At 46.0% G+C, this 23,028-nt stretch overlaps 1 protein-coding gene across 1 annotated transcript in view; it reads right to left on the reverse strand.

Annotated features, from left to right (window-relative positions):
• The window catches only part of LOC127584196 (disintegrin and metalloproteinase domain-containing protein 9-like), a 111,376-nt gene that overhangs the window by 70,026 nt on the left and 18,322 nt on the right, over nt 1-23,028 (reverse strand). The window contains 1 exon segment of the mRNA XM_052040788.1: nt 6,626-6,743. Coding sequence (XP_051896748.1) covers nt 6,626-6,670 — 45 coding nt within the window. The 5' untranslated portion in view covers nt 6,671-6,743.

Genomic DNA, 23,028 nt, shown 5'->3' on the forward strand with positions numbered 1-23,028 from the left:
ATTTATACTTTCAGCTACATTGGTATAACTGATCTTAAATGAGCAGAAGGGATCAGAATCAGGTTCATTATCACTGACATACCTCATGAGATTTGTTGTTTTGCGTCAGCAGTACAGTGCAAGACATAAAAATTACTATGTTACCAAAAAATAAATAAAACAGCGCAACAGAGGAAATAATGACGTGGTGTTCATGGATCGTTCAGAAATCTGATGGCGGAGGGGAAGAAACTGTTCCTGAAACATTAAGTGTGGGTCTTCAGGCTCCTGTACCTCCTCCCTGATGGTAGTAATGAGAAGAGGGAATGTCCCAGATGGTGAGGGTCCTTAATGATGGATGCTGCCTTCTTGAGGCACCAACTCTTGAAGATGTCCTCGATGGTGGGGATGGTTGGGGAGGGGAAGATGTGACTGGTGGTGGGATCCTGCTGCACTGGGGGAAATGGCGAAGGGTGAAATCCAGATGTGGAGGCTAGTGGGGGTGAAGGGCATGAACCGCGGGAACTCTTATCTCTATTCTGTCTGGGAAAGGTGGGGGGAGAGAGTGCGAGGGAATGTGAGAGCAGACTGTAGGAAAGGGAGGAAAGGCGTATATTAGGAAAAGCGATCATGTTAACACCGAGGATTCTCAGGCAATTTTTCATTAACCACCTCAGCAACCAAAATGAATCTTGAAGCAGATAGGAGCAGATTTGGAATATGCGCCAAGTAATACTGGACGGCATTATTTGTATAATGGAAAGCTAAGCGACAATAGATGGATTACATCCATCTCGGCTCATTGACCTCTCCTTCAGGTGACCACCAGCTCAAGTCCCATTCTGGAATTTACAGAAGAAAATAGGAACAGCAGTAGGTCCTTCAGCCCCTCGAGCCTGCCCAGCAATTCGATAAGATCACAGCTGACTGGGCCCAAGCCTCTTCCCTGTTGGTTTCCCATCGCCCTCAATTCCCTGATCTTTCAATAAAATGTATCTACTTCCTCTTTCAATACCCCCAACGATCCAACCTCCACAACCCTCCAGGATAGAGAATTCCAGAGATTCACCACCATAGTAGTAGTCCCCACACACCTCAGCTTAAAATTATCACACCCAAATCTTGTAACTGCTTCAAGATTCTATCATCAGTGGAAATACCTCGACATCTACCCCGTCATGCTTCCTCAGGATCTTTTATGCTTCATTCTTCTAAACACCAAAGAATACAGATCTAATTATTTAGCCGCTGGTGATGGGGCAACCCTCTTATTCCAGGAATTAGCCAAAAGAATCTCCTTGGAGCTGCCTCCATTGCCAATGTATCCTTTCCTAAATAAGTGGACCAACACTGTGCCTAAAATGTGAGTGCATATACCAGGCTGGTGAGGTTATACCCCAAGGAATTCTACATTATTTGTGGAACTAGGTTGGGAGACTAGTCTGCCTTCTTTAAAGACAAGATCACCACAGATAACCAGTGACATTATTTAGGTATTCAGTAAAGGAGCTCTCTGTCTGTATTCCCTAGCCAACACTAATCTCCCAACCTATGTCGACAAAAAACATATCAGCTGGACCCTCTACTCCTCAAGGAATGAAGATTACCTGCAGACTACACTCTCAAAGGACCTCATTACCTATGTAGAGCTCAACATTAACCAAAAGTGAGGAAAGGAATATTTAATAGATTATTGCAACCATTCAGATGTTAGCTGCTGAGTGGGTTACTTCAGGGCCAGAGGAAAAGGAAAAAATGAACAAAAATATATTCACAAAATTAAAGCATTCTTCAAGACACTTTAGCAATGTCCTAATAAATATTTAGGAGTCCTGTGTGGAGTTTGCAGGTTCTCTCTGTGACTGTGCGAGTTTCCTCCAGGTGCTCCGGTTTCTTCCCACATCCCAGTGGGAAGCAGGTTGGTAGCTTAATCAGTCTGGTAGGTTAATTGGCCACTGTAAATTGTCGTGAGTGGGTAGCTGAGTGGTACAATCTTTTAGGGGGTGGGGGGGGGGGAGAGTGGGGGTGATGAGATTGTGAGAAGAATGAAAAACAGAATTAATGTAGGATTTGTACAAACGGGTTGGCACAGATTCAGTGGGCTGAAGGGCCTGTTTTTGTGCTGTATCACTTAACAACTCTGATGCACTCCAAAGCACGTTTAAGTTTAGCTGAACTGCTTGGGTTCACCTCCCTTCACAGTAACACCAGGGTGTACAAACAGCTGCTCTACTCCCTCTGGGTGGAAAAAGAAGCCTTTGAGCAGGATGCACAGCTGTAACCAAATTGCCCAAAAACTGGACATCACGGCACCTGAACCAGTGATGGCTATCATCGATCTCAGCGTTCTCTGCCTGGTTTTGGTCATGGGATGAGATACCGCCAGCTGGGATAGACTGGCATAGCATTTGTTGTCCAACCCAAATTGGGAGACAAAGGCTCAGGAACACAAAGAAGTGCCGATTACAAGAGCGGATCCGGTGGCGGATGAAGAAAAGTTGGGGACACTGGGACACTTGGGAAAGTGAGGAAGGTCTCTGTCTCCCAACTCCACCCCTCCCCCATCTGCCCATCATCCTTCATCCAGCTATCACCTGTCTCACCACTTCCCTCGCCCCTTTACGCTGGCTATCTCTCTCTCCACTCTCAGTCCTGATGTAGGGTCTTGACCCCAACGTGCACAATTCCTTCCCTCCCCACAGACGCCCCTGGACCCGAGTTCCTCCTGCACTTTGTTTTTATGTCAGCATTTATGCTCTACTCAATCACCCTCCCATCTTCCTCATCTTAATCCATCAGCCTGACTCTCTACTTCCCCTCTCCCTTGTACATTTGTCCATCCTCTCCTTAAATGCTTCTACACCATTCCCCTCAACCATATTCCCACCGCTCTTTGGGTAAGAAGTTGCTTCTGAATTCCCTTTCAGATTTCTAGTTACCTTATAATAATGGCTTCAAATTTACAATCTCTCCCACTTTACCAAGACCTTGCATTTTGAAGACCTTTATTAGGTCATCCCTAACCCTTCATACTCATGTGAAAGAAGACTCAGTCTGCTCTTCCTTCCGTGATGTGTATACCTTGCACTTCTGGTACCATCTCAGCAAGCAAGCAAGCTCCACATTCTCTCTGGTGTCTCTATATCCATTTCTTAAAATATGGTGACCAGAACTCCAAATGTGATCAAACCAAGATTGGGTACAGGTTGAGTATATAACGTCCCTACTTTTCAGAATAAACCCTGGTGCTTGATTTACATTGTTTTATGATCCTGCTAACTTTTGATGCAATCTTTAGTGATAGTGACTCATGGTCTGGGCCAGGTCTCCAGATTAAGACATAGACCTTTGGACTCTCAGGTAAAAGGGTAATCCAATGACACAGACTGTGCGGTAGTAAAACTGATTCCATGCTTGAGGCTATATGATCACCCAAGAGAACTTCAAGGACAAAGTCAAAGACTGGAGACCTGGCCACATCAGGAGGCAGCAATTCTGAGACCATTTAGCAACAGATAAGACCAGAAGCACAAAAAAACTTTGAAAGTGAGGTAGATAAGAGCCATCTGATGGGCAAGTGAGATTGAGAAAGGTGCAAGGCTTCAGCTCCCTTCTTTATGTTAAACAGTGACCTCTAGTTCTAGATTCTCCCACAAGAGAAAACATCCTCTCCACATCCCCCCCTCAAATAACAATGCCAAGTTCAGAGGTCCAGATCGACACGGGACAGCAGTTCTGATTTTCAGATTAGGGAAGCCGATGTTTCAGAAAAGGACAGGGTTGCAATGCAGTCAAATTCTGGCTGTTCTGCTACTTCTCCTGCAAGAAAGTACTTCCTCACAAATTAAGGGAAGCCTTACTTTACACGGTAGTGTAGCGGTTAGCATAATGCTTTACAGTGCAGCAACCCGGGTTCAATTCCAGCCGCTGTCTGTAAGGAGTTTGTACATTCTCCCCGTGTCTGCGTGGGTTTCCTCCCACCATTCCAAAGACGTACGGGTTAGGAAGTTGTGGACATGCTACATTGGCGCCAGAAGCGTGGTGACACTTGCGGGTTGCCCCCAAAAACACTATGCAAAAAGATGCATTTCACTGTGTGTTTCGAAGTACATGTGACTAATAAAGAAATCTTATCCTAACATTTTTTTCCCCCTTTGCTCTGTGCTCCTCTGCCAGGGGAAATCATTTCTCTGTGGCCACCCTACCAAATCCCCTTAACCATCGCAACTGCATCCCCTTCAAACGTACCAAGGCATTAAAGCCCAGTTGCCATAACCTGTCCTAAAAAAAAATCCACATTTGAAATCTCTACACTTTTACCACTTCTCTGGACTAACAAGCAGGAGGAGTTTGCCAATCAGCCCCTCAACCCGGCTACGCCATTCAGTCAGATCACGGCTGATCAGATTGCAACCTCAAGTTGGGTTCCTGCTTACCCAGGTAACCTTTCAGTCCACTGCTTAAAAGAATCCATCTATCTGGCATTGCTTTAAAAAGATTCAAATACTCTCCTTCCACTGTCCTTCGAGGAAGGGACTTCCAAAGACCCTCGAGAGAGAATATTTGCATAATCTTTTAAATGGGCAATCATTTATTTTAAACAGTGGACCCCCTAGTTCGAGATTCTCCCACAAGAGAAAACATCCTCTCCAGATCCCCTCTTAGGACTTCTCAGGATCCTGTACATTTCAATCAAGTTCCCGCTCACTCTTCTGAACTCCAGCAGATGCAAACCTGGCCTGTCCAAACCTTTCTTCATAGATCAACCCACCCATTCCCGTTAGTAGTCAAATAAACTTCTCCGAACTGCTTCCAATGCATTAATATCCCACTGTAAATAAGGAGATCAGTACTGAACTATACTCAAGATGTGGTCTCACCAATGCTCTATATAACTGTGGCATAACCGTCCCACGTTTGTATTAGTTCCCCTCACAATAAATGCGAACATTCTGTTTGCTTTCCTAATTTCTTCCCACAGCTGCAGCCTGGCCGTTTTCAAATCATCCCACTGCATCTCAGAGCTCTTCAATCACTTCAGATAACACATTGCTTTATTATTTGCCTGCCACAATACATAGTTTTATATTTTCCCAGATTATAACTCCCGTGTAACATCATTAGTGCAGCCAAGCTAAACGTCCAGCAGCACAATTATTTCCAACATAGAGAAACAGAGGACTGCAGATGCTGGAATCTGCAACTGCATTGGTGCCACCTCTTGCACCCGTGCAGTTTCATAAATTTCGCCACAGATTTCACCCTGCTCACCAATTCACTTGGGTTACCTCTGACATCCTCTCTCCTTCCTCGATCTTTCTGTCTCCATCTCAGGAGATTCCTTATCCACTGACATCTTCTACAACCCCACTGACACTCACAGCTACCTCGATTACTGCTCCTCCCACCCTGTCTCTTGCGAGGATGCTATCCCTTTTTCTCAATTTCTCCACCTCAGGTCGCATCTGCTCCGATGATGAGGCTTTCCACCCCAGGGCATCTGAGATGCCCAACTTCTTTTCTAACTGTGGCTTCCCACCACCATCCCCCAACTGTGGTCGAGAAAGCTCACACCCGTACCTCTGCCATTTTCCGCACCTCTGCTCTCAACCACCACCGCCCCCCCAAGACTTGACAGGGATTGGGTCCCCCTTGTCCTCGCATTTCATTCCACCGGCTTATATATCCATCATCATCCGCCACTTCCCCCATCTCCAACGGGACCCCACTACAAAGCATACCTTCCCCTCCCCTCCCCACCCCTTTCTGCCTTTTGCAGGGACCATTCTCTCCGTGACTCCCTCGTTCACCTCCTCCGCTTCCCCCCAACCCAACCCGCTCCCACCCCAGGAACTTTCCACTGCCCCTGCCATAGGTGCAACACCTGCCCTACACCACCTCCATCCAGGGACCCAAACAGTCCTTTCAGGAGAGACAGAGATTCACCTGCACCTCACTTAATATCATCTACTGCATTCGGTGCTCCAAGTGTGGCCTCCTCTACACTGGCGAGACAAAACGTGGACTAGGTGACTGTTTTGCAGAACACCTGCGCTCTGTCCGTAACCGCGATCTGCATCTTCCCGTTGCCAGTCACTTCAACTTCCCCCTCCCACACTATCACGGATATGTCAGTCCTCGGCCTCCTCCACTGCCAGGAGAATTCCAAGCGCAAACTGGAGGAACAGCGCCTCATTTTCCATCTTGGAACCTTGCAGCCTAACGGCATGAACATTGAATTCTCCCACTTAAGTAATCCCCACACCACTCTACCTCTTACACATGCCTCTTCTTTACTTCTCTTTCCTAGACTCTCTCTCTTTTCCTAACCCCCTTTTTTATTCCTCCTTACCTTTGACCCATCCCCCAGTGGATCTGCTCTCCCCCCCTCCCCCGCACCTGCCTATCACTATCTCTTACCTGCATCTACCTGTCACCAGCTTGTGCCCGCCTCACCTCCCCTCTTTTGTCCACCTATCACCGCTCTGCTTTTCCCTCCTATATATTGGGCTTCCCCTTTTCCTATCTTCAGTCCCGAAGAAGGATCCTGACCTGAAACGTGACCACCTGCTTTTCTCCACAGATGCTGCCTGGCCTGCTGAGTTCCTCCAGCATCACAGTATTTTTCATCTATTTTCCAACGTACCTGTGATGAGGAGGCTGGACCAGCACCTTGCTTCTCTCTCTCCATCAACTGTCGTGGGATTGTAATTTTCGTAGGCAGAAAGCGTCGAGGTTTTGATGGGAGGTTGGATGCAAATCACCTACAAAAAAGGCAGGAGTAAGAAATCCAGTATTTGTTGAAGAGTGTGAATCAGAATCAGATTAATTATGTCTTATGACATGAAATTTGCTGTTTTGTGGCAGCAGTACAGTACAAAGACATAAAGTTACTGTAAATTACAAAATAAATAAATAATGCCAAGAAAAGGAATAACGAGGTAGTGTTCATGGACCGTTCAGAAATCTGATAGCGGAGGGGAAGAAGCTGTTTCTGAATCGTTGGGTGTGGGTCTTCAGGCTCCTGTACCTCCTCCCCAATGGTAGTAACAAGAAGAGGCATGTCCCAGATGGTGAGGGTCCTTGGTGATGGATGCCACTTGCCTGAGGCACTGCCTCTTGAAGATGTCCTCGATGGTGGGGAGGGTTGTGCTCGTGATGGAGCTGGCTGAGTCTACAACTTTCTGCAGCCTCTTGCAATCCTGTACATTGCAGCCTCCATGCCAGGCTGTGATGCAGCCAGTCAGAATGCTCTCCGCCATGCATCTGTAGAAATTTGCTGGAGTCTTGGGTGACATACCAAATCTCCTCAAACTCCCAATGAAGTAGAGCCACTGGCGTGCCTTCTTTGTGATTGCATCAACGTGTTGGGCTCAGGATAGATCCTCCGATATGTTGACACTCAGGAACTTGAAGCTGCTCACCCTTTCCACCGCTGACCCCTCAATGAGGACTGGTTTGTGTTCTCCCAACTTCCCCTTCCTGAAGTCCACAATCAATTCCTTGGTCTGGCTGACATCGAGTGTGAGGTTATTGTTGTGATACCACTCAACCAGCCGATCTATCTCACTCCTGTACGCCTCCTCGGCGCCATCTGAGATTTTATGAACAACAGTGGTTGTCATCTGCGAATTTATAGATGGTATTTGAGCTGTGCTTAGCCACTCAGTCATGAGTGTAAAGAGTAGAGTAGTGGGCTGAGCACACATCCTTGAGGTGTGCTTGTGTTTATTGTCAGTGATGTTAGATGGTGTCATGACAACAACCTTTCCCTCAATGTCAACAAAACAAAAGAACTGGTCATTGACTTCAGGAACGGGGGTGGTGTACATGCTCCTGTCTACATCAACGGTGCTGAGGTCGAGACGGTTGAGAACTTCAAGTTCCTGGGAGTGAACATCACCAATAGCCTGTCCTGGTCAAATCACGTAGATGCCACGGCCAAGAAAGCTCATCAGCGCCTCTACTTCCGCAGGAGACTAAAGAAATTTGGTATATCCCCTTTGACATTCATCAACTTTTATCGATGCACCATAGAAAGCATCCTCTCTGGATGCATCACGGCTTGGTATGGCAACTGCTCTGCCCAGGACCGCAAGAAACTGCAGAGAGTTGTGGACACAGCCCAGCGCGTCACGGAAACCAGCCTCCCCTCCTTGGACTGTCTTTACCTCTCGCTGCCTTGGCGAAGCAGCCAGCATAATCAAAGACCCCACCCACCCGGCACATACCACCAGGCTCAAGGACAGCTTCTATCTCACTGTGATAAGACTATTGAACTGTTCCCGTATACGATGAGATGAACTATGACCTCACGATCTACCTTGTTGTGACTTTGCACCTTATTGCACTGAACTTTCTCTGTAGCTGCGACACTTTACTCTGTACTGTTATTGTTTTTACCCTATACTACCTCAATGCACTCTGTACTAACTCAATGTAACTGCATTGTGTAATGAATTGACCTGTACAATCGGTATGCAAGGCAAGTTTTCCACCATACCTCAGTGCAAGTGACAATAATAAGCCAATACCAATCTGGAGATGTTGTCCAGAAGATTCCTCAGAAGTCAAGAATGAAGCAAAAATCTTATGGTTACAGCCGTTTTATTAGGTGATCATCACAGTACAGGTCAGCCTGTACCAGACATCAACATAACAGTAATGAGTAACTGTAAATGTAACTGTAACAAAGGAACCCAACCACATGGCTTCCTTTCATACTGCCAAGTCAGTTGGACCGATCCCAGGTAAGAAACCTGTGAGCAGTGACTGAGTCACACTTCTGCTTTGCAGACAAAGAAACTGCAGAAATATAGAAGCAAATATACTACAAGCTACTAAAAGTTTACAAACAGGTGATTGTGTAAACATATAAGAGCGCCAAGGAAGCTAAAACTACAAGGAAAAACACAATAAAAACAATTGGGACCCTAATCCAACAGCAAGGAGACGTTATCACCGATCTGTACTGACTGTGGTCTCCCAATGAGAAAGTTGAGGAACCAGTTGCAGAGGGAGGCACAGAGGCCCAAGTTTAGAAGGTTGGTGATTAATACTGAGGGGATGATGGTGTTGAACGCTGAGCTGTAATCGATAAACAGCAGCCTGATATATGTCTTGCGGTTGTCTAGGTGCTCCAAAGCCGAGTGGAGAGCCAGTGAGATTATATCCACTGTAGACCTGTTGTGGCGGTAGGCAAATTGCAGCGGGTCCAGGTCCTTGCTCAGGCAGGAGTTAGTTCTAGCCATGACCAACTTCTCAAAGCAAAGCACTTCATCACAGTAGATGTGAGTGCTACCGGCTGATAGTCGTTGAGGCAGCTCACCCTGCTCTTCTTGGACACCGGTATGATTGATGCCCTTTTGAAGCAGGTGGGAACCTCTGACCACAGCAGTGAGAGGTTGAAGATGTCCTTGAACACTCCAACCAGTTGTTCAGCACAGGTTTTCAGTACCCAGCCAGGTACACCATCAGGGCCCGATACCTTGTGAGAGTTCACCCTCTTGAAGGATGTTCTGACGTCGGCCTCCAACAAAGAAATCACAGGGTCGCCAGTTGCTGTGGGGATTCCCACAGGTGTAGTGTTATTCTCCCTTTCAAAGAGTGCATAAAAGGCGTTGAGCTCATCGGGGAGTGAAGCATCACTGCCATTTACGCTGTTAGGTTTCACCTTATAGGAAGTAATGGCATGTAAACCCTGCCACAGCTGCCGTGCATCTAATGCGTCTAATTTCACACAGAATTGTCTTTTCGCTCTCACAATGGCCTTCCATAGGTCGTACCTCGACTTCTTGTAGGGTTCTGGACCGCCGGCCTTGAACGCCGTAGATCTAGCCCTCAGCAGACTGCGAATCTCCTGGTTCATCCAGGGCTTCTGGTTTGGGAAAACTCAGCGTGTTCTCGACGGCACACACTCATCCACGCAGGTCTTGATGAAGGTGGTGATGGTTGTGGCATATTCATTCAGATCTGACGATGAATCCCTATGGTCCAGTCCTGTAAACGGTCCTCCCCCTCCCTTGACCAGACCTTCACGGTCCTCACCACCGATGCTGCCGTCCTCAGTCTCTGCCTGTATGTCAGGAGTAGAAGTACAGCCCGGTGATTGGACTTGCCAAAGTGCAGGTGCAGGATGGCACGGTCAGCATTCTTGATGGTGGTATAACAGTGATCGAGTGTGTTGGCTCCTCTGGTTCCACAGGTGACGCATTGGTGGTAGTCTGTCAGATTTCTTCAAGCTGGCCCGGTTAAGTCCCCCATGATGATAGGGAAAGCATCAGGGTGCGCTGTCTCGTGACTGTTGATCACAGTGCTCAGTTCCTCCAGTGCCAGCTTGATGTTTGCCAGGGGTGGAATGTTCACCCCTACCAGGATGACAGCGGAGAACTCCCTCAGCAGGTAAAATGGCCAATACTTGACTGCCAGATGTTCCAGGTCAGGGGAGCAGGACTGAGACAGACTGCCACGTCTGTGCACCACAATGAGTTCATCATGAAGCAAACGCCGCCGCCCCTGCCTTTACCTGACTCTGCCATCCAGTCCACGCGGTGGGTGGTGATGCCCTCGGGCTGGAGCGCTGTGTCCGGAGTGCTGGGGGTGAGCCGTGTCTCAGTGAAGCAGAGTACACAATAGTCCCTGATGTCCCTCTGGTAATGCAGTCTTGCTCTGAGGTCTTCAATTTTATTTTCCAGGGACCGTGCATTAGCCAGGAGGATAGTAGGGAGGGGGGGCCTTCGGGCCCTGCATTTCAGTTTTACCTGCAGCCCTCCTCGGCAGCCACGTTTTCTGAAGACGTTCCCTGAGCTTCCAGCTCTGCACTCAACCCCTGGGTGGTCTGGAGTCCCGAGTCTGCCGCTAGTTCTTTCGAATGACTTGAAACACCGCTGCTTACTGCAGTCTCTGTGACTGCAGATTTCAGCCGTAGTAGTTGTAAACGGGAATACTTGATAATTCCCTTGGCAGCTGTATTGTAAATAAATACCATACAGATGTTTATATTTCATAGAAATAGAAACACAGGAAGCCATTCAGCCGATCATAACCATGCTGGTCAAGAAAGAGATCCTCAGTCTAATCCCACCTTCCAGTACTGGGTTCTTAGCTCTGCAGATCACGCACTTCAAGTACAAATCCACATACTGGCATGAGTGTCCCTGCCTCCATCAACCTCTTCAGGCAGTGAGTTTGATACTCCCCCTGGGGGAGAAATGTTTCTTCATCTCCCTCTAACCCTTCTACCGATTACTGTTAATCTAATCCCCCTAGAAGTAAAACACATCCAGAACACATCCTCCCCGTGAATGCATCAGCTTCCTCTAGGTTTCCTGTCACACCCAAAGACGTGTGGGCTGGTTGGTCAACCGTCATGAGAATTGGGCGGCAGGAGAACTCGGGGGGAGCTGGTGGCCACAAGAGAGAGTAGGAACTGTTCCGAGAATCAGGATAGACTCGACAGACCAAGTGGCTTCCTTCTATGTCGTAAGGAAACACGAGGAAAAATACAAGAACGTGGCTGGATGGACCTCTCGGTAATGACTTAACCAAGACATGTTCCTTCGTCACGGCTAAAGGTCGTTGGGCCGATCTCTACACCTTTGCCATTTATACTGCCTCCCAATTGATATCTTGTTATAAGAGTTAGGTACTTTGAGGATACAAGCACTTTACTGGTAGCATAGTGTTTAAATTATTGGATTAGAAGCCAGAAACATTGATCCAGAGACAAGTTCAGATGCCACCAAGGCAGTTGCAGATTTAAACTCAAGTTAAAAATCTGGAATTTATGAAATGTCAGACTCAGTAATGGAAACTATGAAATTAAGTTGTTCAATGCTGGCAATGCCACTGCCATCTACAGAACATGAACACATTAAAAATAAAATCCGGAGGGTTATATTACTTCGGCAAGGTGATGTTACAACTTTTTCGCCATTGCTTTCCTGTTCTCAGTCATTGAGGAGCCGACCACATCTGTCAGTCTACCAGTGTTGGCCAACAACCTAGCTGAAAGATGACGGGAACATCCAACATTATTGAATTCACTCTTTAAAAAAGAAACAGCACACCAAACTATTCCAATATCTGTTCCAAGGTTAGTCATGTTTGGATATTGCAAAACAAAATAAATGTGGGGAAATGTTTCTTCCAAGAAGTCTCATAAGTGATGGCTTGTCATATGAAAGGCCAGAGCCCAGCTCCTGCTTTTTCTATCAAGATGTACTCCACTAGGTATAATTTTTCCAAGTGCACTGGCCCAGATTACAGGTCATTGTCCAGTCCTACCAAGTGCTTCACCTTTCTGCATGAGGACCAGAATGCGTCACGGGAATTTGGAAAAGGCTGTCAGGTCACTCAGAGAGCAGTCCCCTTCAAATCCTTTCAGTAATGAGTATAGATCTGCAGATATACACAGTCCCCAGTAAACAAACAGCTGGAGTAAGTCAGCGGGCCAAGCAACATCTGTGGAGGCAAAGGAATGGTCAACATTTTGGTGACTGAAGCAGGGCCACGACCAGAAACATCAACCACCCTTTTGCCTCCACAGATGCCGTCTGACCTGCTGAGTTCCTCCAGCTGTTTGTTTTGAGTCCCAGATTCCATCATCTGCAGTCTCGTGTCTACACAGCCTCCAATTCTTCCATGCAATATCACATGACCAGCAAGACTGCAAGCTACACCACAGAAAATACTATTATACTTAGAATTAATGAATGCTTAGTCTACGATTTGGGGTGCTGATTGGAAAACAAAGCTCTGCATCATCCCTATAACAAGGCACAACAAATACTTCCTACTTCACCCTGGTCACGCCCTGTAAAACAGGCCTTTGCCTTTAAAGTTTGGCTGATAAACCAATCTACCCAAGTACTTACAAGACCTGAAGAGACACCGAGTCAAATGGCACCTGGAACACATTCGATAAACGTTTCAATGGAAACTCCGGCAAAGCGCTAGGAGCATTTGAAGTTGGTTCATGATTCACGACCTCTGTTTGTCCCTTTCCACACCCCCAGGTTTGAGGTGGTAGACACTGAACTTGGCTTCAGCAAAGGTTATCAGAAAAAACAGATGAAGGATCGTTGTTCCCCACATATTCCCCCAGCACCAGCGAATTGTTTCCAATCCATTTTGGGCACCTCTGCAGCATTTATTGTCTTGGAGAAGGTGGTGGTGAGCTATCCTCTTGGACCACTGCAGTCCTTCTGGTGGAGGTGTTCCCATAATACCGTTGGATGGGGAGTTCCAGGATTTAGACCCAGCAATGACGAGAGAGGGTGATATATTTCCATGACTCAACAGTGTGCAACTTAGAGGGGGGAGCTGCAGGTGGTGGTGTTGTGCCACACTTCCTGCCCTTTTTCCTTCTTCGTTTGAGAGGCACTGTTGGAGCAACCTAGGCAAGTAACTACAGTGCATTCTGTAGATCATGCATGTTGTAGCCACCATCCACTGGTAACGAAGGAAATGTTTAGGGGGTGGATAGGCTGCCAATCAAGTGGGCTGCTATGTGCTGGATGGAGCTGAGCTCCTTGAGAGTTAAGGGCTGCACTCATCCAGGCAAGTGGAAGGTATAAAGAGTTATACAGCACAGAAGAGGGCTCTTCAACCCAATATATTCATGCCAACCAAAGTGTCTCTCCAAGCTAATCCCATTTGCCTCCATCTAGCCCATATCCCTCTCAACCTTTTCCATCCATGTCTCTCTCTAAATGCCGTTTAAACGTTGCAAGTGTACCTGCCTCTACAGCTTCCTCTGGCAGCTTGTTCCATCCACGCACCACTCTGTGTACGTCGTACCTTGTCATTGCTCGACCCCATGTTCCTCCAACAATACTCAGGTGTAGCCCCCACTGTCTTAACCTAATCCTGATGAGATACGAACTTTCCTGGGCTTCTCTCAAACACATAACAACCCTACCTGTGACTAACCAGTTCACTTGTGTTGCTGATTTTTAATCACACACAGCCCCTTGCGCGTCATTTGTAATAGAATAATGCTGTGAGGTGGGGAAGGGGTTGAAGATAACTTGCACAAGATCCCTATATCTAGCCAGTGCCCACTGCCTTTTGAGGTTCAGAAAAAAATTCCAGGTCCTCGTCAATCATTAAGCCAATATCACAATTTGTCTTTCTCTGAGCCAAAGACGATGAATGCCATTACTTTGCCCATCCATCACCCTCCTGACTTAGGCTTTGTAGAAAGGCTTTGAGGTATCAGGAGGTGTGTCCGTCAGCACAGGAACACAGTCTCTTACCTACTCTTCACCCTATTCATGTGACTGGTCCAGTGGAGTTTCTAGTCTGGGAGGAGACCTAAGAGTTAATCAGTAGGTAAGGCTGGAAGTCACAAGAAGAAAAAAAGGACAAGCTAAACTTACAAAAGGCACTGGAGGAACTGAGTTCCTCCATCTGCAGTATTTCCAGTATCTACAAACTAAAGGCTCTGTACCCAAATGAATGGAGCATTCAAAACAAGTGGGAGGTCCAGTGGAAATACATGTGATGCAAGAGCCATTACGGAGACATGGTTATATAATGACATTGATTGGGATGTAAATAATGAAGGGTACATGACATTTAGGAAAGGCAGGAAGTTAGGAAAAGATGGAAAAAGGACATGCTTAATTAACGATGATTGGAGCAACGGGGAAAGGTGACCAAGTTCAGGAAGCCAGGGTGGAGGAGCGGTTTGGGTGGAGTTAAGAAATAATAAAGGCAAGAAGTCACATTATGGGAATGAGGCACAAATGTCATAACAGCAACCACACAGTAGGAAAAGAAAATCAAACAATGGGAGCTTGTTGGAAAAGTTTGATGGTAATCATGTGAGATTGTAATTTACATATGGACAGGTAAAATCAAACTTAGCTTAGATGAGGAGTTCACAGAGTGCTTTCAGAATAGTTTCTTTGAACACACATTCTACGGCAGGCTCTACTAGATCAGGTAGGGGCAGCAAGGATTAATTCATGACCTCATTGTGAAGGTGCCCCTGGAGAGTAGTGATTGTGGTATGATTTAATTTTACATTCAGTTCCGAGGAAAGAAAAATGGGTTCAAGATTAGTATTTTAAACTTAAATAAGTGCAGTTACGAGGCACCAAGCAGAGGTAGCTAAAGTGAGTGGCGAATTAGGTGACGGTTTCAGTCAGTCGAGAGACAGTGGCAGACATTTAAGGGGATCTTTCAGAATACATGGAATAAATACATTCAGAGAGAAACAAAGTTCCAAGGGGAGGACCCACCATCTGTGGTTAACTAAAAAAAAATTAAAATAGTATGAAAATTAAAGAGAAAGCAAATAATTTTGCAAAGATTAGTGGCAGGTCAGAAGATTGAACAGTATATAAAGCAGCAACAAATGCCTGAAAGAATAATAAAGGAAAAATTAGAGCACAGGATAAAGTTACACAGATATAGAAACAGATAGGAAGAGCTTCTATAGTGAACTTTGGTCCCATAGACCGCAAGCCTGTGGAATTAATAATGGAAAACAAAATGATGGTAGATTAATTAAATGGCCATTTTACATCAAACTATAGAGAATGCATGTAACATCCCAGAAAAAATTGAATCAGGAATTGAAAGGAATGGAGGAATTCAGGAAAATTACTATCACCAGACCAATCATTGTAGCTTCAGGCTGACAAGGCTCCAAGTTCTGACAGCCTTCACTCTACAGTATTAAAGGAACTGGATGGGAGATAGGTGATATACTGGTTTTAATTTTCCAAAATTCCCTAGATGGGGAAGGCTCCAGTGGATTCAAAAATAGCAAAAAAAAAGGAAGGAGACAGAAAGCAGGAAACCACAGGCCAGTCGGTTTAACGTCTGCCATAGGGAAAATGTTAGAAGCTATTATTAGGGGTGTTACCAAAGGACACTTAGAAAAATTCAAGGTCAATGTGATTTTATGAAAGGTAAACCATGTCTGACCAATTTACTGGAGTTCTATGCACTATGGCTGAAGGGAAACCAGTGGAGGTATTACACATAGATTTCCCCAAGGCAATTGTAAGGTGATTGGTGAGAATAAATGCCACTGATAATATAAAGAAACATATGGGTGTGGATAGAAGGCTCACAGCAAGCAGAAAGTAGGTGTCAAATTGGTCTTTTAGTGGTTAGCAAGATGTAACAGATGGTGTCCAATAATGACCAGTGTTGGAGCCTCAACTCTTTGCAACTTATAGAAACAGATGAAAGCACCAAAAGGTACAAGTGCTAAATGTGTTGATGAGGACATGAGGGGGCTACAAAGGGATATAGATAACTTAAACTGACCTCACCCAACAGGAGGAACAATGGTAACACGTGCAAGACCACCTGCAGGTTCGCCTTCAAGTTGCACACCATCTTGACTTGGAAATATACCATCATTCCTTCATCAACCGGCAGGTCTGAGTCCTGGAACTCCCAACCCAATTTTGTCCAGAAGGGCTGAAGTGGTTCAAGACGACGGCTAGATACCAGCTTCTCAAGGGCAATTGGGAATGGGCAATCAATGCTGGTGTGGCAGGCAACATCCAGGACCCAAAAATGAATAAAATGAGTAAATGGACAAAAATTTAGCAAGTAAAATATGGCAAAATACAAAATTGCCTATTTAGGCAGGAAAATATTTTTAAAAATCTATATTATCTAAATGGCAAGGAAGCTCTGAGATACAGGAGGGATCTGGGTGTCCTGCTGCACGATTCGCAAAGGTTGCTTTGTAGATACAGCAAGAGCCTGGGAAAGCTAACAAATGTTATCATTACCGGGCAACTGAATACAAAAGAAAGGTTATATAATGCACTAGTGAGGCCACATCTGGAATAGTGTGCACAGTATTGGCCTCCTTATTTCAAGAAGGGGATTAACACATTGGAAACAGTTCAGGTGGTTTACTAGACTAGTACTTGGAATGGGCAACTTGATTTAAAAGGGCTGGGCTTGAGGGAGGGCTTGATTGAAACATACAAGATTCTGAGGAGGCATCTTGCGAGGGTGGATGTGGAGAAGGTATTTTCTTGTGTGAGAGTCTAGAATGCTTTCTTTACTACCCTGTGCAGCCACTTTCAGGGAACTATGGACTTGGACCCTAAAATCCCTCTGTACATCAATACTGTTAAGGGTCTTACCATTAACAGTGTACTGTCCCTTTACGTTTGATCTCCCAAAGTGCAACACCTCATACTTGGCCGGATTAAACTCCACCCATATCTGCAATTGATCTATATCCCATTGTATCCTTTGGCAATCTTCTACGCTATCCGCAACACCACCAACCTTTGTATGGTCTGTGAACTTACTAACCCACCCATCGTTGTCCAGCTCTCGCTGCGAGTCACTGGAAAACTGGCATTTTACCATAAGCATCTGTTCACAGGAATTGAAGTTGAATGGTTCCCGCTGGCACAGAACCCATGATTAGAACTTCCCTTCTTGCTTTTAGTTACTTTCAGCACATACAGACTGCAGGTAATGTGACATTCACTGCCCCCAGTACCCGAGAGGGTGGGAGTGAGCACCCAGTCCCCAACCACTGGTTCTTTGCAGGAATGTCATTCAGGCCTTGGAGTTGGTGCTGGAGTAGAAACTAAAAACTATTTGCATTTCAAAGATAACACAGCACCACGCCCAGACAAAGCAGTTATATCAACTGTCACTTCCGTGATTCCACCTGAACTCAGGCCTGTATTTCTTTGGGATGCCACATCACCCCTCAGCTGGTTCCAAGAGCACCAGAAATACTCAGCAACAGAAGTAGTTCGACCTCTCCCCAATCCCCCACCGAGGCTTGCACCGTCACTCAACCTTCCCCATCAGACCCACTCCTCTGACCACAGGCACCGTCACCACCTCCCGTACTCAACTGACAATCACCACCTCAACTGGCAGCCTCATCCCGTCGATTAGCAACCACAGACACAGCTCAGCGACCCTCGCTGTCATCCCTAACAACTTCAAGCAACGCTCAGCAGCCTTCAAATACCCGACCAGCGAAAGTTGGCTGCTGATCCCCACCCCGATTTCCCCAACAATGATCCCCCCCCCCCCCCGCCACCTCTGGGCTCTCCCCCCACCCCCCACCAGATCCAAACCTGGAGATGGCCTCCATTTTCCTTCATGTGGTCCTCACTGGCACAGCACCCAAAGGCCTCACCTTCGCAAAGTTGATTCAGTCATGCCCGTGTCCCAGGCGCTACTGAGCAACAATCTGCAGGAGGAACTCAGTGGGTCAAGCAGCAACTGAGGTGGGGGGGGGGGGGTGGAAAAAGAGGTTGTGAAAGGAATTGTCAACGTTACAGGTTAAAACCCTGCATCAGAACTGAGAATGGAGAGGCAAGATGGTCCATATAAAGAGGAGAAGGGGAGTGGCGATGGGCTGGGCAAGGATTCCCATTCCCCACCACCCTCAGAACACAACCACATCAATCTGGACATGCCTGTGATGCCACCCGTGATGGAATAGCCCCACGCCACTCACCAATTCACCTCACAGTGAGTACTTCAGCACAGTCTGTGCTATCAGTGAAGTTATTCATAGCACAGCACCACGAGGAAAGAGAAGGCAAGCACCAAAAGGATCTACAGATCCAGTAACCCATGCAGTCACTATCAACTCAGAATCTTGCATCTGGGTCCTCACATCCCTACTGATCAATAATAACTTGACACAGAGCATGGTCAAAGCTAGAACACAAACTTTACTTACAAAGTAAATTAATTTAATGACTCACTGAAAGAAACATTATTTTCTTCACAAAGGCATTAACACAAAGCTTGTAGGCAGTCTTGCAAGTCCTGCATGCTGTAACATTGCAGTATTGTGGTTGAGTTATTGGACCGTAGATCCAGAGACACCACTGCAAATCCCACCAAGACAAGTCAAAGATTTTAAAGCATGATTGCAGGATCATTGTATTAAACTACCTGGTTCACTAATGTACTTCAGGAGAGGAAATCTGCTGTCCACATGCAGTGTGGTCTAAACATGACTCCAGACCCAGCAACGTGGATGACTCAGTTCATGGAAATTGGGATCGACAATAAATACCAACATTGCAAGTGACATCCATGTCGATGAATCTAAATAACACTGCAAGGATAAAACCTTTATCTTTACAGAAACCTTTTTAATTTGTAGCTTTATGGTGAATTTCATGATTTTTCAGTGAGATTTAAAACTCTTACACAATCCGTCGACATTTCTTTTGGCAGAGCAATTCTACACCATGCTTGGGTGAAAATGATTACAAAGAATGCCTTGTGACAAAACAGAAATGGTTTCAAGTGAATCAATGACATAATTCATCTGCTCTCTCCTACACATGCATTCAAAACATCCCTGGTCTCCCCTTTTGGACCATTTCCTGGGAGCAAGGGCATAATTTGGTTCACAAGACTCTCCCAGTGGAGCAAGAAACGAGCTGCTGGAGGAACTCAGCGGGTCAGGCAGCACCTGTGGAGGGAAACGGACAGTCGACATTTCAGGTTGAGACTCTTCACCTCCACTGGAAGAGTAGAGGGGACATAACCAGTACAAAGAGGTGAGGGGGAGGGACGAGGCAAGAGCTTGATGGGAGTTCTGTGAGAACCTCTCTCACAGATCCCCTTCCGCGATTTCTACTTCTCTTCAACCACATTCTCACCCAGAGTGCCAGCTCTTTCCCCACTCCTTCCCCTCACCTCTTTACACTGACTGTCTCACCTCTACTCTGTCCAAATGAAGGGTCTCAACCTGAAACATCGACTGTCCGTTTCCCTTCACAGATGCTGCCTGACCCGCTGAGTTCCTCCAACAGCTAGTTTTTTTTTGCTCCAGACTCCCGGCATCTGCCTTCTTGCGTGTCTGCCAGAGTTTGATGAGCTGATTACAGCACCGACCACACTCCAGGGAAAAGGTCAGCCTTGGGTCACACCCTTGGACTTTCAATCTTACCACATACAAAGCACAGCTTCACCAAACCATTGACATGCCTACCCCTCCACTGTGATCTGCCTGGGGAAAGTGCAGTACTTGGCAGAGCACGGCTTGCTTTCAGTTTTAACAACTCAACGAGTGGAGTGTCTGTTTAGATGCAACAAAACCAATCAAGGATGCAAGTTTTAGAACACGGAAATTTTAAACATGACAAATGAAAAACAGGAACCCAAGCCAGTTTGGCAGTTTCTATTCATTCAGTTTCATTTTAATACAATGACCTTAATGCTGGTTTGTTCTGGGACATTCACAGGTTTCCAAAGTGGAGGTACAAGATAAGATGCTGCAACTTTTCCCACGCCATTTCCCCCCCCCCCCCCCCCCCCCGAGTCCCAGGACTCTCTGATCTACGGGCTGTTCCCTGGGACACATAACATAACAAGCACAAGTGCTGCTGGAAAATCATCAGCTCAGTGAAAGGTACACTTTGTTGGTCTTCCAGTACAATGAATGAGATGTCCATAAGGGAATGCTGTCAACAGCGACATTCCAGGCTGCAGGAGTACATGCTATGGGATGCACTGGAGCTCAATGCATTGCGGGGAAGGACTGCAGTTTAAGGTCCTGCTGCCACTACACATTGAGGGGCTGAGCCCCATGTAAGAAGCCTCCCAAGAAGTCACATGAGAGGCAATGGTGCGATGTACACAATATGCACTGATACTATAAATGCATTGACTGAATGACACTATAAAGTTAAAGAAAGCCATGCACTGTGTTTGGTATTTCTTGTATGTATGTTTAGGAATAAAGTTTAATTTTTGAAATTAGAAAAAATTCTTCCTTTCTTTACTCCTTGCCTGAGAATACAAACAGACATTGATCGAGAGGCTCTTGAACACAAGCAGTAGGCAAAATAAAACAGGCCTGAGAAACCCAATGCGGATCACACAACTGAAGCACTCCTTTGAGTTGTGACTTGATCCCAACACTTTATTTGTTGGAGGTTACGATACACAAAAAGTGCTGGAGGAACTCAGCAGGTCAGGCAGCATCCATGGAGGGAAATAAACAGTCGACGTTTTGGGCCGAGACTCTTCATCAGGACACCTCTGTAGAGTATACAGAGGGATGATACCTTCCCAACAGCTGCTAAACAGCAAGGCAGCACAATGGCACATCTAGTCGAGCCACACACTGCCAATGACCTAGGTTCAATCTTGACCTCAGGTGCTGTCTGTGTGGAGTTTGCACCACCTCCCTGTGAACACGTGGGTTTCCCCCGGGTGCTCCGGTTTCCCCACACATCCCAAGGACATGTGGGTCAGTAGGTTAAATGGCCGCTCTAAGTTGCCCCCTAGTGTCTAGGTGAGTGGGCAGAATCTGTGGGGGAGTTGAGAATGGGAAGAGAATAAAAACTGGGATTAATGTAGAGTTAGTGTAACGGGGTGGTTGACTGTCAGCATGGACTCGAGGAGCCAAGGGGCCTGTTTCCGTGCTCTTATCTCGCTACAACTCTGAGTAACCCTGGTACAGACCCATGCTTCGCAGAGAGCATTGTGTGAAGAGTACGGAGCTGCCAGTGCCTGTATGGAATTGTATCGAGATCAGGAGTCAGGAAAGAAAGTTGCCAAAACCTTTGAGCAACTAACTGAAGTTTGGCTGAATTTAATGCACGGCAACACCACACACAAGCCGCACTTGAGGTGAAGTAACTCCACTCAAACAGTATGCATTTTTTCCTGATTCCAGCATCCTGAGCAGGCAGATTGTTTTCTGCATGCCCTTTCTTGTGCCGATATTGTACCAAAGTGGAGGAAGCTGGGGTTACTTTAGCCTGGCCTGCATTAAGGTCAGCTTTGCAGTTTACACAAAGGTTCCTTTGAGGCTTCAGCACAACTACTTAACCCGATAGACGGAGGATTTGGCTGGCCTGATGAAGCTGAAGTTGATCGTTTTCGTATCAAAAGCACTATATAGCACCGCAAAGTGAAAGAATTTAACACCACCCTCCCTTAAAAGCAAGTCAAACATATTACCTCAGCCTCAAAAAGCTCAGTACTGGTAACATACAGTCATACAGCGTACTATAAATAGCTTCCATTAGGCAACATTAACATGGTTGCAAAACATTTGAATTATTAGATCATCTGAAATTACGTTATAATATTAACTCCAGTCGCTCACCAAGGCTTCTTCAACAGCACTTCCCAAAGCCACAACCTTGATCAGCTATAAGGACTAGGACAACAAGCGTTGGATAGTAAACCACAAGCAACTGGAGGCCTGGGCTGAAAGAACTAGATGCAAAATTTACCCCCCTCCCTTGTCACTAGTCTCCCACATACTCCTTCCAAGGATTCAGTTGTGCTTCATCCAATTCAGTGTCCTGCGTTTGGTGCTCACAATGTGATCGCCTCCACACTGGGAAACTAAACCATGGCTCAGTGACCGCTCTCCACATAATTGAAGACCCCACCTACTCCGGATATTCTCTCTTCTCCCCCCTCTCATCGGGCAGAAGATACAAAAGCCTGAAAACACATACCACCAGGCTCAAGGACAACTTCTATCCTTGTTATAAGACTATTGAACAATAAGCCTAGTACAATAAGATGGACCCTTGACCTCAGAATCTACCTCGTTATGACTTGCACCTTATTGTCCGCCTGCACTGCACTTTCTCTGTAACTGTAACACTTTATTCTGCACTCTGTTATTTTTTACCTTGTACTACCTCAATGCACTGTTGTAGTAAATTGGAATTGGTTTATTATTGTCACTTGTACGGAGGTACAGTGAAAACCTTGTCTTGCATACCGATCAATTCATTACACAGTGTACTGAGATAGTACAAGGTAAAACAATACAGGATGCAGAATAAAGTGTAGCAGCTACAGAGATAGTGCAATGATCTGTATGAACGGTATGCAGGACAAGTTTTTCACCGTACCCCAATACATATGACAATAATAAACCAATTTACCACTCTCCACACACTTGCCACTCCTACACTTTTCCAATGAAGCACAAGGAATGACGCCTCATCTTCTGACTAGGCACATTACAGTCTTCCAGACTCAACTCTAAATTCAGACAATGAGCATTTTAATTTCAGATCTGAAGCATTTCTTCCA

Source organism: Pristis pectinata, chromosome 29, assembly GCF_009764475.1.
Source record: "Pristis pectinata isolate sPriPec2 chromosome 29, sPriPec2.1.pri, whole genome shotgun sequence".
Taxonomy (NCBI): domain Eukaryota; kingdom Metazoa; phylum Chordata; class Chondrichthyes; order Rhinopristiformes; family Pristidae; genus Pristis; species Pristis pectinata.